At 34.0% G+C, this 17,881-nt stretch overlaps 1 protein-coding gene across 4 annotated transcripts in view; it reads right to left on the reverse strand.

The window, feature by feature from the left end:
* EPN2 (epsin 2) overlaps positions 1–17,881 on the reverse strand; it is an 88,105-nt gene that overhangs the window by 44,546 nt on the left and 25,678 nt on the right. For 3 of the 4 annotated variants that reach the window (XM_051996635.1, XM_051996639.1, XM_051996645.1), the window contains 2 exons: positions 15,662–16,419; positions 13,618–13,791 (listed from right to left, as the gene is read on the reverse strand). In XM_051996635.1, coding sequence (XP_051852595.1) covers positions 13,618–13,791; positions 15,662–16,256 — 769 coding nt within the window. In that variant the 5' untranslated portion in view covers positions 16,257–16,419. The remainder of the gene's footprint in view (positions 1–13,617; positions 13,792–15,661; positions 16,420–17,881) is intronic. The other variant, XM_051996649.1, reaches the window with a different exon arrangement.

The raw sequence follows: 17,881 nt of genomic DNA on the forward strand, positions 1-17,881 counted from the left end.
AGTGTTAGAACAGTTGTGGAATTATAGGACCATTAATTCATCATTAGTGGAGCCATGAAATGGTACAAAACCATTTTGACCAACAAGCCACTTTATTTGCTTAATTCCAAACTACTTTCCAAAATGACTGACCTTTGAACCAGATACTCAACAAATGGATTTATAGCCCAAGAAAGTCAGTGACATGAAAAAAGTCCCTCAGATACACCAAAGTATTTATAGCAGCACTTTGGGTAATAGCTAAGAATGTGAAACAAAGCAGAAGCCCATCAACTGAAAAATGGCAAAATAAACTGGGCTACCTGAATGTAATGGAATATTAATGTACTATAAGAAATTAAGCACATGATAAATATAGAGAAGGGAAAGATCTCTATGAAATGATGCAGATTGAAATGTAGTCAAGAAAAAAATTCATAGTAACTACAATCAGAAAATATCAACAAAAAAACTTAAAAAATAGAACACAACAATTCAATCCAATTAAAAAGTTAGGGAGAGAATTTTCTTAATATGTATTACTTTCCACCCCCTTCCTTTTCTCCAGTATGTTTTATTAAGCTCTAGATGAGCTATTACAGCTAAAATGTTAAACATCTCTTATATCTAAGAAGCAGACGTGACTTTGTAGAGAACAATTTCAGTAGAATGATATGGTTAGGAGATGAATTGTAAGGGATTAAAAAGATAGTGAGAGGACTTTGATATTACATTTTTATATGGGTGATTTTTAAAACTTCAAATAGTAAAGCTCCACTAATTTGTAATAAGAAATTAAGGAATTAAAAATAAAGTTAAAATACTACTTTATTACCTTTTTACCTTTACCAAGTGATGGCACTTGATGGTGTGATGGTCACACAGTCAGTATATGGCTAAGAAAGTACTTTTAATCCCAAATTTTCCTGATTCTGAAGTCAACTCTCTATCTGGTATATTACGCTGCCTTTCTTATAATGTGAAAAGAGATGACCAGATGACTTCTAAGATCTCTTCTAGCTCTAGAGCAATGATCAAGTAAGTACTTGAATGTCCCATTATTATTACAAAACTACAAGGCCAAACCTGAGTTCATCTTTAAATAAGTTTCCCTGTCTCAGTAAAAAATAATTCAGTTAAAACATTAAATAACTACTGCATCCAAGGCTCTTAGGGAGGAGAGGTAGTGTGCTATAGTATAAAGAACAATGAGCCTGGAATCCTGCAGGACCCTGGAATCAACTGAAACCTTTGAAGTTTACCTGTGTGACCTTAGGCTATCACTTGACATCCCTGGGTTTTAATTGCCTCCTCCATAAAATGAAGAAACTATACTGGATCGCCTTGGAGGTTCCTTCCAGTTACATCACAATCACACTGCTCACAGACTGGAAAACTATCTGTGACTTTTCTTGCATCCCAGATTTACCCTTTCTAGGACATTCCTATTGCCAGCATCCTAGTCTTAGTGCTAAGTAGAACAGTTTTCTATTCTTTTCTCCAAATTCCTGTACTACTGGCTCTTAAGACCGATTTTCCTTAATTAGCCTTCTCACCATGATTTCAAGCCAAACTCCCTGGGTTATGCTTTTAAAATCTGTTATCTTACCCAGCATTAGAAATCAATCCTGCTCCTTTCTAATCCTCATCCATCATTGGTCCCAATGGAAACATATTCATTTCTAATTCTGTGTTAGATAATTAGTTTAATAAGAGACCATCAGGTTCACCTAATAAACCCACACCTAAGAATGCTTTTTTTTACACCTTCAAATGTTCATCTAGTCTCTGGCTGAGGACTTCAATGGAAGAGAAACTCACTTCTTTTTGAAGTAATCCATTTCATTTTAGTCCATACCTCTAATTTTAGGTAGCTATTCCTCACAACAAACCTAAAACTGCTTCTCTGCAAATTCAACTCAGTTCTTTGAGTTCTGCCCTTTGAAGCCAAGCACAAGTCTAATTGCTATTCCAAAGGGCAGCTCTTCAAATACTTGTTCATTTTAAGTTCTTTTCTCAATTTCTTTTACCAAACCTTTGAGCACCTGTCATGCTCTTACTAGATTAGCAGTCCTGTTCTAGGCACTCTCCAGCTAGTCTCTTTCCTAAAGTGTAGTGCCCCAAAAGTGTGGAACACTGGGAAGTATTCTAGATGTGGACAAGCACAGTTTTGTCCTATTATCTTCTTTGTCCTATTCACTTAGGTTTCTAAATTCAGTCTAAATTAAAATTGGCTTCTTTTGTCTTCCATATTATACTGACTTCTCATATGACGCAACCAAATCCCTAGACCTTTTTTTATTTTTCAGGAACTGCTGCCTGTATCTTATATATTTGTAAAGCTGATTATTGGAAGTCCAACTCATAGAAGGAAGAATTCCTTCTATGTAACAAAGCCAACAAATTCCATCTGAGACCAGTTGTCTCCTGAATTTTATATTTCTATTAAATGTCATTTTATTCAATTTAGTCTTTCATCAGTTCAATAAATCTATTGGGATTTGCGGTGCTTTTTTTTTTCTTTTTGGGATCTGGACTGTACTATCTATTTTATTAGCTATTCCTCCAACCTTTATTCTGGATGCATAATTGACAAACAAGCTACCTATGCCCTTATTTAAGTCAGTGAGACCTGTAGAAGACCTTAGCTTAAAAAACCAAGATCTCCCATTATATTCAGGACCATCTCTAATCATCCTGATCTATATCTGACCATTAGACCCAGATGGCTCTGGAGGGGAAAGTTAGGAAGGTGACCTTGCACAATACCCCCGATACCCCCTCTCTCACTTAAATCCAATTAACTTGCTTGTCATAGTATCACTTCCCAGAAGATCCAGTCCACTTTGAGAACAAAAATCAAACAACACACCCTAAAGCAATCTCCTGGAAGACCACTCTCCCAGAAAGACAATGAATGACTGACTACTCTTTAGATCTAAATCATCAATCAACAAGCATTTATTAAGCATCTATTATGTGTAAGGAGGATCTCCTGGACAGAGAAATCTGAGTTCAAATCCAGCCTCAGATAGCTTAAAGTTATGTGACCCTGGGCAACCACTTAACCCTATCTGTCTCAGTAATATCATCTGTAAATAAGTTAAGGAAAGAAAGGGCAAACAATTCCAGTATCTGCCTAGAAAACTCCAAAAGGGATCACAGTCAGCCAATATTGAAAAATAACAAAAAAATTTTAAAATTATCATACAACTGTGCCTAACTTACATTTCATATTTTCCCACATTTCTTGCCCACAAGAAATTTTCCCATTCCTTACAGGAATCTAATTGTACTTTTTTTACAGTAATGGTGTCAAACTTAATAGAAACAAGTTCCCAGCCCAAATGCATACTGATTTACATCACAAATTAGCATTATCTATATTGTTAAATATTTCTCAATTACTAATCCGGTTAGGCCACAACTGACTTCTGTTCTCCAGCATTCCTCTGATACACAGTCTGTGGCTCTCTCTATTCATACTTGTGATTTTACTGATATAAAAACAGTGCTGATGAGAAAAATTCCCTCTACTAAGGCAGATCAGCACCTTCTCTGAAACTGAAGGTCTTCTGTGGAAGAGGGAGGAATTTATGACCAAAGAAAAACTAGAGATCACTATTGACCACAAAATAGAAAATTTTGATTATATCAAATTGAAAAGTTTTTGTACAAACAAAACAAATGAAGACAAGATTAGAAGGGAAACAATAAACTGGGAAAACATTTTTACAATCAAAGGTTCTGATAAAGGCCTCATTTCCAAAATATATAGAGAATTGACTCTAATTTATAAGAAATCAAACCATTCTCCAATTGATAAATGGTCAAAGGATATGAACAGACAATTCTCAGACGAAGAAATTGAAACTATTTATAGACATATGAAAATGTGCTCCAAATCATTATTAATCAGAGAAATGCAAATTAAGACAACTCTGAGATACCACTACACACCTATCAGATTGGCTAGAGTGACAGGGAAAGATAATGTGGAATGTTGGAGGGGATGTGGGATAACAGGGACATTGATACATTGTTGGTGGAATGGTGAACACATTCAGCCATTCTGGAGAGCAATCTGGAACTATGCTCAAAAAGTTATCAAACTGTGCATACCCTTTGATCCAGCAGTGTTTCTACTGGGCTTATATCCCAAAAAGATTTTAAAGAAGGTAAAGGGACATGTATGTGCAAGAATGTTTTTAGCAGCCCTCCTTGTAGTGGCCAAAACCTGGAAACTGAGTAGATGCCCATCAATTGGAGAATGGTTGAGTAAATTGTGGTATATGAATGTCATGGAATATTATTGTTCTGTAAGAAATGACCAGCAGGATGAATACAGAGAGGACTGGCGAGACTTACATGAACTGATGCTAAGTGAAATGAGCAGAACCAGATCATTATATACCTCAACAATGATACTGGTTTGAGGATGTATTCTGATGGAAGTGGATCTCTTCGATAAAGAGAGCTAATTCAGTTTCAATTGATCAAAGATGGACAGAAGCAGCTACACCCAAAAAAAGAACACTGGGAGATGAATATAAACTGCTTGCCTTTTTGTTTTTCTTCCCGGATTATTTATACCTTCTGAATTCAATTCTCCCTGTGCAACAAGAAAACTGTTTGGTTCTGCACACATATATTGTTATCCAGGATATACTGTAACCTGTTCAACATGTAAAGGATTGCTTGCCATCTGGGGGAGGGGGTGGAGGGAGGGAGGGGAAAAATCGGAACAGAAGTGAATGCAAGGGATAATGCTATAAAAAATTACCCTGGCATGAGTTCTATCAATAAAAAGTTATTTAAAAAAAAAAAAAAAAGAAAGAAAATTTTCCCTGACTATATTATGGATTTTCCACATTTTATTATATGCTTACAAAAAAGTAGCATAGACCAAACTAAATTGCAATATTAGCATGAGTTATTTTAGAAGACAACGGACTTGATATTAAAAAAAGAGAAGAAAAAGTTTATAGAGTAACTTTATTGTATATTGCAAAGGAATAGCAAGTTGCACATAATAAATTAATGTATAATCATCTTTTTAATACTATATTATAGAAATTCTTGTTTTATTCCATAAATTAAAAATAAAATGGATAAAAAATTTAAAAAAAAAAAAAAGAAAGAAAGAAACTGAAGGTCTTAAGACCATTGCTTAGCACACTGAAAGGTTAAGTGACTTGCCTGGAGACATTCAACCAGTCTGTAAGAAGGGAGGACCCAAACCTGACCAAATCTTCTTGTGAAGCCAGTTTTCTATATACTATGCCACACTGTCTCTTATCAATTTAGTTGTCCTATGAATAAATTAGCTAAGCCTAATGGCTTGTTTTTTTAAAAAGCCTTGATAGATTTTAGTGATTAATGCTCATAAACCCACCTTCTTAATATTTAGAAATCTGACAGAAATAAAAATCAAGTTCATTGGTCTATATAGCTCATAGATTCTACCAATTTCCCTTAAAAAATTTTTTAGGGCAACATTTGCCCTTCTCCATCCAGTTCTGTGGCATCTCTCCCATTTTCTAAGATCTTTCAAAGATCATGAACAATAGCTTAGAAAATCACATTGGCTAGTTCTTTCAGGACTTTAGGATGTAGGTCATTTGAGACTGGCAGGTGACTTGAATTCACTAAGGGAAGTTAGATGCTGACATTCTCTTGATCTATCTTGGTTTTTGCTACCTACTAACCATTCTGTTTGTCTCTTTTCAACCCAAAGATTATTCTATTTGGAAAAGATAGTAGCAAAATAAGAAAGCATAATGAAGTCTTCCTGCCACTGTATTCTATCTACTTTGAGCAATAGTTCTATTCCCTTTTGGAGCTTTTTCTTCTCCCTCTTATAGCTTAAAAAAATTACAAACTTTTTTTTGGTCATCCTTAGTATTTAACAAGAGCTTCAGCATTCTGCTTTATAGGATTCCTAACATAATTCTTGCAGGAGGGTGCTATTCTCTTGCATTTATTCTCGATTACTGTTATTAGTTCAATCTTCTATATTTGTATTTTTAAAATCTAAGTTTCCCTGCTGGGATAACTGGAAATTAGTATGGCAGAAATTAGGCAAGGACCCACACTTAACACCACATACCAAGATAAGATCAAAATGGGTCCATGACCTAGGCATAAAGAACGAGATTATAAATAAATTAGAAGAACATAGGATAGTTTATCTCTCAGACTTGTGGAGGAGAAAGAAATTTGTGACCAAAGATGAACTAGAGACCATTACCAATCACAAAATAGAAAATTTTGATTATATCAAATTAAAAAGCCTTTGTACAAACAGAACGAATGCAAACAAGATTAGTAGGGAAGTAACTAACTGGGAAAACATCTTTACAATTAAAGGTTCTGATAAAGGCCTCATTTCCAAAATATATAGAGAACTGACTCAAATTTATAAAAAATCAAGCCATTCTCCAATTGATAAATGGTCAAAGGATATGAACAGACAATTTTCAGATGAAGAAATTGAAACTATTACCACTCACATGAAAGAGTGTTCCAAATCACTATTGATCAGAGAAATGCAAATTAAGACAACTCTGAGATATCACTACACTCCTGTCAGATTGGCTAAGATGACAGGAAAAAACAATGATGAATGTTGGAGGGGATGCGGGAAAACGGGGACATTGATGCATTGTTGGTGGAGTTGTGAACGAATCCAGCCATTCTGGAGAGCGATCTGGAATTATGCCCAAAAAGTTATCAAACTGTGCATACCCTTTGATCCAACAGTGTTTCTATTGGGCTTATACCCCAAAGAGATACTAAAAAAGGGAAGGGGACCTGTATGTGCCAAAATGTTTGTAGCAGCCCTGTTTGTAGTGGCTAGAAACTGGAAAATGAATGGATGCCCATCAATTGGAGAATGGCTGGGTAAATTGTGGTATATGAACGTTATGGAATATTATTGCTCTGTAAGGAATGACCAGCAGGATGAATACAGAGAGGCTTGGAGAGACCTACATGGACTGATGCTAAGTGAGATGAGCAGAACCAGGAGATCATTATACACTTCGACAACGATATTGTATGAGGATGTATTCTGATGGAAGTGGATTTCTCTGACAAAGAGACTTAACTGAGTTTCATTGGAGAAATGATGGACAGAAACAGCTACACCCAAAGAAGGAATACTGGAAAATGAATGTGAACTATTTGCAATTTTGATTTTCTTCCCGAGTTATTTTTACCTTCTGAATCCAATTCTCCCTGTGCAACAAGAGAACTGTTTGGTTCTGCAAATATGTATTGTATCTAGGATATACTGCAACATGTTTAGCATATATAGGACTGCTTGCCATCCTGGGGGGGGGGGGGGAGGAGGGAGGGAGGGGAAAAAACGAAACATAAGTGATTGCAAGGGATAATGTCGTGTAGAAATTATCCTGGCATGGATTCTGTCAATGCGAAGTTATTATTAAATAAAATAAAATTTATTATAAAAAAAAAAAAAAAAAAAAAAAAAAATAAAATCTAAGTTTCCAAGTAAGTTTCCTGTATCTCAATCTCTAAGATCGCTTTTTTTTCCCTCTTTACTGGAAGCACTGCTGCTGCTTCTGTCTTAAAAATGTCATTCCTGAAAGCTTCCTATTCCTCTTGAGCCAACTTTCCCCGAAAAATACTAAAGTTAACTGAATCCTTATCAATCTTTCTTTGATTTCTTGGGGAATAGATTCTGCTAAATGAAAGTATGTCAGGCCACACTCTCTCCTCTATTACACACTCTATGATGGAGAATTAGTTGCTCCTAAAGTTCCCAATGTTTCTTTTTTAGTAATCAGCAACCCCTCATTTGTCAGAATCAAGTCTAGAACAGCCATCTAGTTATTTTCTTCACCTTTTAAAGGATTTAAACTAACATGAAGGGATAAATAATAAATGCATATCATGTTTGGCTTTATTTTTGTATCCAAAGCATTTAGTACATAAAGTGCTTAATAAATACCTTTTCATTAATTTATTAATTTATTCATTATAGACTCTTTCAGGGAAAAGTGCCAGCAGATTGTGTGGAAAGTAATAGCAAAAATTAATATAATAATGCTTTGATATCTGTAAATGTTACCTCATTTGATCCACACAGCAACTCTGGAAAGTAGATACCAGTATATTTCCATTTTACATGAGTAAACTGAAGTAGACAAGGTTAGTGATTTGGCCAGGGTGATATACCTAGTAAGTGGCCAAGGTCACATTTGAACTTGGGTTCTCCTCTTGAGTCCAGTGCTCTATCCACTGTGATATGTCACTAGATAGATGAGAGTCCTTTATAATATCAATGCCTCCATTGTCAAGTTTCTTATGTTTCCCAAAACTCATGTAATGTAGAGCTGCAACACTTTTTAGAATTCCAGTAATCATGTAAGGTGATACAGCAAAAAGAAGGCCTTGGAGTCAAGATAATCTTAGTCAAAATCCAGCTTCACTCATTTATTAGCTATGTGACCCTGGTCAAGTCACTTAACCTCTTTTCCTGTTTCCTCATCTGTAAAATGGGGATAATTATAATACTCACCCTTCCAAGGTTGTTGTGAAGATAAAATATTTGTAAAGTGCTTAGCCTGATTCCAAGCACCTAGCAGCACTACAAAAATGCTAGCTATTAAGCTTAATTTTACAGATAAAGAAACTGAGGCCTAGAAAGTTCAAAATGATGTCCAACATCAGATAGTAGTAGCAAAACCAGTGATCTCTTTATGATTGTTTCCCTGCTCTACATCACCAACTTTTCCTCCTATTTGATTATGGCCTGAAGGATGGATAGAATTCAAATTCTATACTATAGAAGAAAACTTTCCTGGAAAAATCAATTTCCCATCTCTAAATGATTTTTGAGTAAAAATAGTCTGATCCATAGAACATTTTAAATAAAATGACACTATCATTATTTACTGCTCTCAAAATGTCTTATAGCTCTGAAACTGAAACTTTCTATTTCTCATGTCCATTTTTCTAATGTCCATCCAAAGTGCCTTGCAGTGTTGATACTCAATGAAATAACTGCTTAACTGTCAAAGACAAAGTTCATTCCTTGTCTCTAGATTATCTATATACTTGCCAAACTGAAATTTTAACCTTTATTTCCTGGTCAAGTCAAGGGCTTGTCACCTCCAGGGAGCAGTGAAATTAAAATCACTGTGACACACTGAATTATCAAAATTTCCCACTTAGTAGAATCTAATTTTATTTTACTACAGTGTAAAAACTAATATTATAATAATAAAAGAAAACTATAGCAACTTGTTTTAGGTTAATTTTCACAAAATCTTAGATAATAAAAAAGATAAATATGAATATTTGGTGTACAAACATTTAAGTACTTTCAAATTCTGTGATTTTTAAAGAACACTCTGAAATGCTAAAGGAAAAAAAAAAAGAACCTAATCTTTACCCACTTCTTAATGATTTTGCAGGCTTTTGAAAATACATTTAAGAGTCAATAAAGTTTCCCTTTTTAAATTGTATTTTATATATTGGGAGAAGATTGGGTCTCCTCCCTACACACAGACTGGAGATAAGTTGAGTGGCCACTCAATTATCTCACTACCAGCTCATGATCAGCATGAGTTTGGACCTGCTCTACTCTCTTATATGGGTTAGTTTAAACGTGTTAGGCAACATGGCAGACCCTTGGAGGCTCACTGTACTGTTTTCCCTAAGAACTCTCAGATAACAAAGAAATGCAGTTAAGCAAAACCAACACATCGGTCCTGTCTGACAGCATTTGCTTCATTCCATATCTGTATGCATTATTGTTATAAGTCCTCTGGAGTAAAGCCTGTCCTAATTCATAGTCTCCATTTATGGTTCCCCTTGATTCTAATTCTTTTGTTTTAAAAATAATTTCCTTTATATTTTGTATTCATTGTTACTATCTTATCTATTATTCTTTTAATTCTCTTTGCTTGAGTTGCAGACAGCTTCTCAAGAAACACTTTATCTACCTTGAGAAGTTATAGAGCCATTGTGTTGTGAAGTTGGTGTAATCTTCCAGCATAAATTTTTATTTTTTATTCATTGTCATTATTTACAGTGAATGTTGAAATGTCAGTGTTGACATGTCATAGAATTTGAGCTGGAACGGACATCAGAGGTCATTGTTTGCAAAACCTTTTAATCTGATGATGATTTTATTGAGAATTTCAAAATAATATTTATACCGATATCTCCAAGTAGTGTACCCTGACTTTAAAAGTAATTTTAATATTATTCTAAGTTGTGAAATTGGTATTTATTTACAATATTTAGATTTGTGACTCTTTTCCATAGGAAAAAAATAGTAATGATACTTTTCCCTTAAGATAAAAACAAAAAGTATCTTAAGCACATATCCAAGTTAGTACTTAATTTGAAATTCAGGACTTGCACAAAGTAAAATTGATTCTCGCTTTGCCCATTTCCTTTCCGTCAGGGAGAGCTAAATGAAACTCAGTGGTAAGTTTCTCTTTTTCTCTTCTTTAAGGGAATCCTATTAATTAGACTGTGAACTCATTGAAATCAGGGATTGTTTTTCTCCTTTCTTTGTATCCTCAGTGCCTGGCACAGTAGTAAGTGCTAATTAAATATGTTTTGACTTGACTTTGGCATTTAAAGCTCTCCACAACTTAAGTTACTTCCCATCTTCCCACACATTACTACCATTTCTACCTGCTATATGGTTTACACTATTGGTCTATTTGCTTTTCCATCTTATTTCTCTTTCTTAGGGTGTTCTCCTCCACCTTTTAGAATTGGTGATTCCTTGGGAGCCTTCTCTATCATTGTATCCTCAACTATTTGCACAGTTCCTGGCATACTATAAGCTTTTAATACATGCTTATTGATTAATTGATTGATTTTCTAGGGGAGATAGTAAATTTAAATAAAATACAATTACTCATGAAACTTGCCCAAAAAGTGCTAAATGAGATCCACAAGGAAAGATAGTTATCAAAAGAAGGTTAATAAACTTTGGCATTTGAATTGAATTAAGTGGTGTGATAGAATTCCTAAGGCACTGAAGTAGAGAGAAAAGAGGTCATTAGGTGTAATAGAATGTCAAAGGCAGTAGGATGGAGAGAAAGCTGACATTTCCAGGCATAGGAGTCATAAGCAAAGGTGAAAATAAGGAAAGCAGAAAGTAAAATGTTTTGAGACTGTAGGTAAGAGAAAAAGAAACAAAACAGTCCATTTTGGTGATGCATGGGAACACATGGAGAAAAATAATATGAGATACATTTAGAATAGCAGTGACACCATATGTACAAGGGTTTTAAAAACCAAACAAAGAAGTTTGAACCTAACTTGGTAGTCAATGAAAAAAAGCATAGAAGATGATTTATATTTATATAACTAGAATGATGTATAAAGAAGATTATTTGGCATTTTATAAGAAGGACAAATTGATGGAATATCTTCTCACCTCATCCCAAATCCAAGATATATTCAATTTTGGCTCAGTGATCCTATTTCTGTTTTGGAGAAATAATATTGGCCACATTCCAGAAAGTATATCAAAAAACCTTCCTCAAACAAATTCTGGATACGAAATGTGTTAAGTGATTGGAGTACAGTTTATCAAGTTGTAATATGTCAAAATGTAATGGAATACTCTTATAACATAAGGAACAATGAACAGAGGAAACATCCAGAGATATATGGGAAAAATTGTAAGAAGTGATACATCAAATAAAGACTGCAGAGCCAAAAAAACTATATACAAGGGTAAACTGAGAAAACTCAAATGGCAATAAAATAGTGAATACAATGGCTCATAGGGCACTAGATTAAGAATACATATCTTTTACATAATGAAATTTCTCTACTACATAAATTTATTACATAAATCCAATAATACATGCCTTTCCATTTAATGAACCTATCTATGGCTCTGAGTGAGTTTGAAATGAGAGACAGGTAATCCTCTATCTTTCATAAGTCCCTCACTTCTTATAAGTAAAATGGAGTAACAATTAACATTTTCTAAGTGTCTTCTGTTTACCAAGCACTGTGCTAAGCACTAGGGATACAAAAAGAGACAGAAGACAGTCCCTTGCCCTCAAGGAGTTTACCATCTAATGGGGGAAACAACGTGATAAAATATGTACAAAACAAGCTATCTGGGATAAACAGAAAATAATTAACAGAGGGAGAAGGGAAAGCACTGGAATCTAGAGAGGTTGAGGAAGCCTTTTTGTAGAAAATGGGATTTTATTTGGGATTTAAAGGAAGCCTTGGAGGAATGATGAAATTAGTAAGTGAATTATAGAGGGAAAAGAAAAGAGGATGACATATATATGTATACCAGAAATTTTGTGAAGGAAAAGCTTTGTAGACTTGAAAGTACTATTTAAAGATAGTCATTATTGATAATGTGTTAGACAACTTTTTTTTTTATTGAGGTTATCTTTATCAAGAAGGGTTCATGAGTAATCAAAATAAATGGAGAAATGTATTGAAGAAAAAGTAGTTAGGTACTCAGGAAAGATAGTGGCATGGTGAAAAAATATTTCAGAGATAAAAATAGGGAACATATACTGAAATACCTTCACTGGGTATAAATCAAACAAATTAGATATATCAATAAACTGGAGCTGTCTTTAGAACTGAATGAATATGTTTTCTATATTTTCATGAAAAATTCCTCTATTGTACTATCTTCCAATACTAAGAGAATGAGTGGCATTTTTATCATTAGTAGTAACTGGAACTGACGGCAAAGTATACTAAAAAATTCTTCTAAGTTTAGTAGACAAGAGTAAAATTATCCCTTTTTAAAAAGATTCTTCTAAGTTTAGTAGACAAGAGTAAAATTATCCCTTTTTAATGTAACCCTTTAGGTTCAGACGAAGATGATTTTTCCATTAGTTGGTCAAAAGAGATGCATTTGTTACCAACTGACCCTATCTTTAATGAAAGTGACCTAGAATTTTTAGTATAACAAACTCTCAATTATTCAGAGTGGATAATTGAAATCTACTAATTTTATCTTCACAAAGCTATTCTTAATAGAAATGACAATAAGCATTTAAAGTCCATCTACTATATACCTACACCATAGTTGTATGAAATCTAAACATCACATTTCCTGTTTAAAAACAATTCAATTGTTTGAAATGCTAAAGTTCACACTGGTTTCTGAAAAACACAGTATTTTAGAAGTGGACAGAATCCTAAAGATAAAGTTCAAACCCCTAAACAGAAGTTAGGAAACATATACAAGATTACACATCATCCAGTGACAAAATGGGACTAGAAACTAGGTCCTACTCTATTGCTGAAAAACAATATAATAGCTTCTATTTTTCCATAGTAATGGAAGACAGAGACAATGTGGATAAACAAAATGTATGCCTAAATCCAAACAATTCTTCCCCAGGCTCTTTATCAGAACTTCTAACAAGTAATATCTGATTAGGTTTCATTATATTTTCCAATAACAGTGCTAACAATTAACAAAATAGCCAAATCCAGAGGCAGAAGGAAAAAAGCAAAGCAAAAGGGCCCAGATAATTATCAAACCACACATTCTATCTCTAAAAAATAGAGCTGGCTGTACTTGAAAGATATGCAGAAGACTTGAAAATGTGCTGATCATTTTTACTGAACAAGTAAAGTTAACAGCCATACCACGTTGGGCTGTGAGATCACAAGTTAAGCAGGATTGGGGCCAGTCATTATTTGGTTGGGAGGAAAACCCAAAGTGCTGCAGGAAGTGATGATGATGATTCAGTTGATGAAGCTCTTCACTTTGATTCAATAGGGCACCTGCACGGTGCTGGGGACACAGTGCAGCTTCAGGTGCTGTCATTCAGTTCACACACACACACACACACAGATATAAAGAGAAAAATGTGATTAGTGATCCCATGGCAGCTCTTGAATAAGAAGGGAATTCATGGTTGGCCAATTAGACTTAAACCTAAACTCATTCCTCCAGCCTGTACTTCATTTGCAAACTCTGTTTTAAGATCAATTAAATATAGGTAATCTCCATAAAATAACAGTTTTATTTGTAGTTAATTAAATCATCTTAAAACTAGAAATATCTTTGAAAATCATCTAGTTCAATTCCTTTTATTTTGTATGTGAGAGAACTAAGGTCCCAAGAGAGAATGATGCTGTCTCTTTTTAGTTATGATCTATATAGGAAGCACAAATTTTTTGATGTTTTCATTTAATGTCCTATGAATCCTTTACAGCCAAGGAAAATGTTGTGTCGGTGATCTACCAGAAATGCACATTAATCAATCTCATTTAACAATTATGAATAAATGAGGACTCTTGGGGGTAATTCAAGAGAGAGGGAAAAAATACAAAGGGTTTCTGCTTCTCATTACCTTTAACTTTTAGATAAAGGTTTATATGTGAATATTGTAGCTTCCTATCTGAAAATATATGTAAAGATAAGCAGAAAATGTTCAAGTGGTTAATAAGCTATTTCTTTTGCTTAAATACCAATGTTCAAATTATACAGGAAAAAAATTGTAGCACTTGAAAATAAGATCTATAACAAGGTTTGAATGTCAACTCAAGATTCCTAAATGTATGAATAGAAAATCTGTTTCTATACCCAAACAACCCCCTTTATACGAGGCAAAGGAACTGCATTAGTGACATAATGCAATATAGATGTGAACATTCATATATCATCTAATTACATCTACCCATGCAGACTAATACTCTTTATTTGAGTTGTCTCAAAGCAACTTAATTCTATTACATTTATTTCTACTTTCATTCTTTCTGTATTCTATTTATAAAGGAACACCATGTTAGCAGGGACAAATACAAAACCAAACTAGTCCAAATGGGCAAAATGAGAAAACATTTCAGTGTTCGTATTTCAAATCCAGAAATAAATTTAAATTGCCACAACGTTTTCAATAGATAAAAAACTTTTCTTCTAAAACAGAATGTTTACTCATTTATGATGAAAAATTGTACAGACAACATATGTCCATTTTGATAATGAAACAATTTAGAGGCATCAAAGAGAGGTATTATTATATATTCACCGATTAGAAAAATTCTAACTCAATTCAAAGATTAAAGAAATTAAAACCTAGCAATTTTCTCCATAACTACAAAAAAAGTAGATTTGTAATATGCCTAGGGAGGGAGACTACCCATTTCCTTGGGGCAAACCCATTTTGTGGGAACTGGGATGCCAGGCTTTCCTTTCAATTTCCTTATCAATTTCTGTTGATATTACCACTACCTTTGTTTATTCTTGATCCTAAAAATAAACTAGAAAAGAAGTTCTGCTCATAATTAAGTTTCAGAAAAGGGCTTTTAAACAAAAAACAATATATTGCCTCCCCAGAGTTTACAAATTAGATCTAGTCACAACATGTTTAGCAAAAACAGGAATAGCTATACTCAGATTGATGGTATGTAACAACATTTTTAGAAATGATATTATGTGCCCCTAGAAAAAGAGTGGAGAGCCAAAAACTTGGGCAGGGACTGGGTTAAATAAAAAAACTACACACTCTCCTAATTCCACCACAATCAATTTTTTCAAAATTCTATGACTATTCAGTGTTATGAATGTATGGATTATCTTTGCAAAACAAATCTTAAATCGAATATAAACAGTATATATACTACTTTGGATGAATGTCACTTCATTTAATATACATTCTTTAATGAAAGAGACTATGGTACTTACAGCCATGATAAGATGCTGGGGAACCTCCAGACTTGCCATATTCTTGTTCCGAGTAGCTAGTTGAGAGGTTAGGCTGACTAGAACCTCTACCAAAGGTAATCTGGTTACTACCAACCCCAGTGGCCACTTGAGCCATTCGTTCTTTGGTCTTCAGGGCTTGAGCCCTCTCAATTTTAAGTCGCTCATCATCCTTCAGAAGGGACACCAGCTGTTTAGACTTCTCCCTTACATTAATACCTTGATCTTTACCATCTCGATCAATGTATTGGAAATCTTTTAGTGTTTGGATAGCAAATATATTTTCCTTACACTGCTGTGCTACTCGTTCTGAGCCAGTTTTAATCAGGTAATCCAAGAGGGTCAGGGCCTTATACACATGTCTCCAGTTTTTCCCATGGTCATTTAGCCGTTTCCAGATCATGCTCATGATTTCAGAAAATGCCACCACATTGTAAGTCAGATCTGCTATTTCAGTCATTAAAGAGCTAGAAGGACCCCAAGGGTCATTGGAGGTTGCTTCTCGAACTTTAATTTCAGCCTCTGAATAATTGTTCACAATGTTTTTCATCTGTCGTCTTATAGAGGAAGTCGTCATTTTTATTTTCTGTTATATTTTTAAAGCCCTTCAAAAAGATGCAATTTGGTAGTCAGCAAGTTTATGTCCTATGAAAGTTTTATTTTAGTGAATGATCTGAAGCAAAGACCTTATAAAATCATTTTCTTCTGAGTCTCAAAGGCAAAAAACTGGAAGCCATAACCTAGAGAAAAAATCAAAATTATTAAATGTTTAACATTTCTGTAATGGCTAGCAGTCTTTTTTACTAATATTTTAAACAAGTATTAAGTGCTTATACATGTCATTCTTTTCAGCTTCATTCAAAGTCACTTAAGTTAATATGTACAATACTAGCAGCATGACACAAATGGAAAGAGTATTGACTCTGGAGTAAAAAGACCTATCTAGATTCAAATCTGATCTTTGATGCTTACAACTTTTGTGACCTGAGACCAGTAACTTAACGTCCCCAAGTTTTTTTTTTATCCCTCAGTTTTCTAATCTGTATAAAGAGGAGTTTTGGACTAGTGGTTCTGGCAAGCAGAAATGCCTAAGCCACTACACCAGAAACATTTTTCCACCTAACTACTATTTTGATCCAGTCACTGACCCTGTTTTAAGTTTTTTACTAATTATCATTTAGCCTACACTTTACTCTATCTTGTCCAAAATAAGGATAGTATGAGACACTGACAAATACTTTGCTTAAATCTCTGTAAAAAAAAAAATCATTCTACATCTATCCCTAGACCTACACTTATCCAACTATTTCCACATCTCTTCATAATTGAACATTTGGCCATTTTCAGTCCTATGTCATCTTTCCTGTTCTCTACTATCTCTCAAAGATCAATCACTCATTCCCATGATGCACTTCATCTAGACCTGATTATCTGAACTCATTACAATTAGGTGCCCTTTTAGTTTCTTTCTTATCATTCAGGGTTTTTAATTCTTTATTTCCTTTCTTGTTCTGTCTTTTCCAATCTAATTATTATTCTCTTTGTCAGAGAAAATAGAAACAAAATAAAACAGTAATTATGCTCTGTCCATCAGGTTATTTTGTTATCTACCTAATCCTCTATTACTCCTTTTCCCAAAAATAATACTTATTATTTTCTATTGCTGTTTCTAGGATTCCTCATGAACCTTAGGTCCTTCTGTGTCTCTCTTTAGTGTCTTATGGCACATTCAGCTCTATACTGTTATAAAAAAATCAAAGTTGATTGTGTTAAGTTCATTATGCATTCACATTTTTCTTTTTAGACAATTCTCCTTTCTCCTTACTGGAATTATGTTCCTGTTTATGTCTTTAGAACATTGTCCTTAGAGTTCCTCAATCTTCCCAGAATGACTTCTCATAAAAGAATTTTGGAGAACTAGAACCAATCTATTGTTTTTCTGAACCTTTTGAAATCTTTTCTCCACAGATATTTATCAAATTATGGCTGGCTTTTCTTTCTTTCGATATCATAAATTCTAAGATTCAATACTCCCAACATTTCTTCTACCTGAACAATTAGCTCCTCACTCTTGGTCAAAATCAGATCCAGAATATCAAGGGATTTTTTTGCCATTTCCCACAACCTTTTAAGGAATGAAATTATCACTACCCCAAGCCAAGACTTTAGCTTTTTTACTTTTGGCAGATGAAAAGTGTTATA

Source organism: Antechinus flavipes, chromosome 1 (assembly GCF_016432865.1).
Source record: "Antechinus flavipes isolate AdamAnt ecotype Samford, QLD, Australia chromosome 1, AdamAnt_v2, whole genome shotgun sequence".
Classification (NCBI taxonomy): Eukaryota; Metazoa; Chordata; class Mammalia; order Dasyuromorphia; family Dasyuridae; genus Antechinus; species Antechinus flavipes.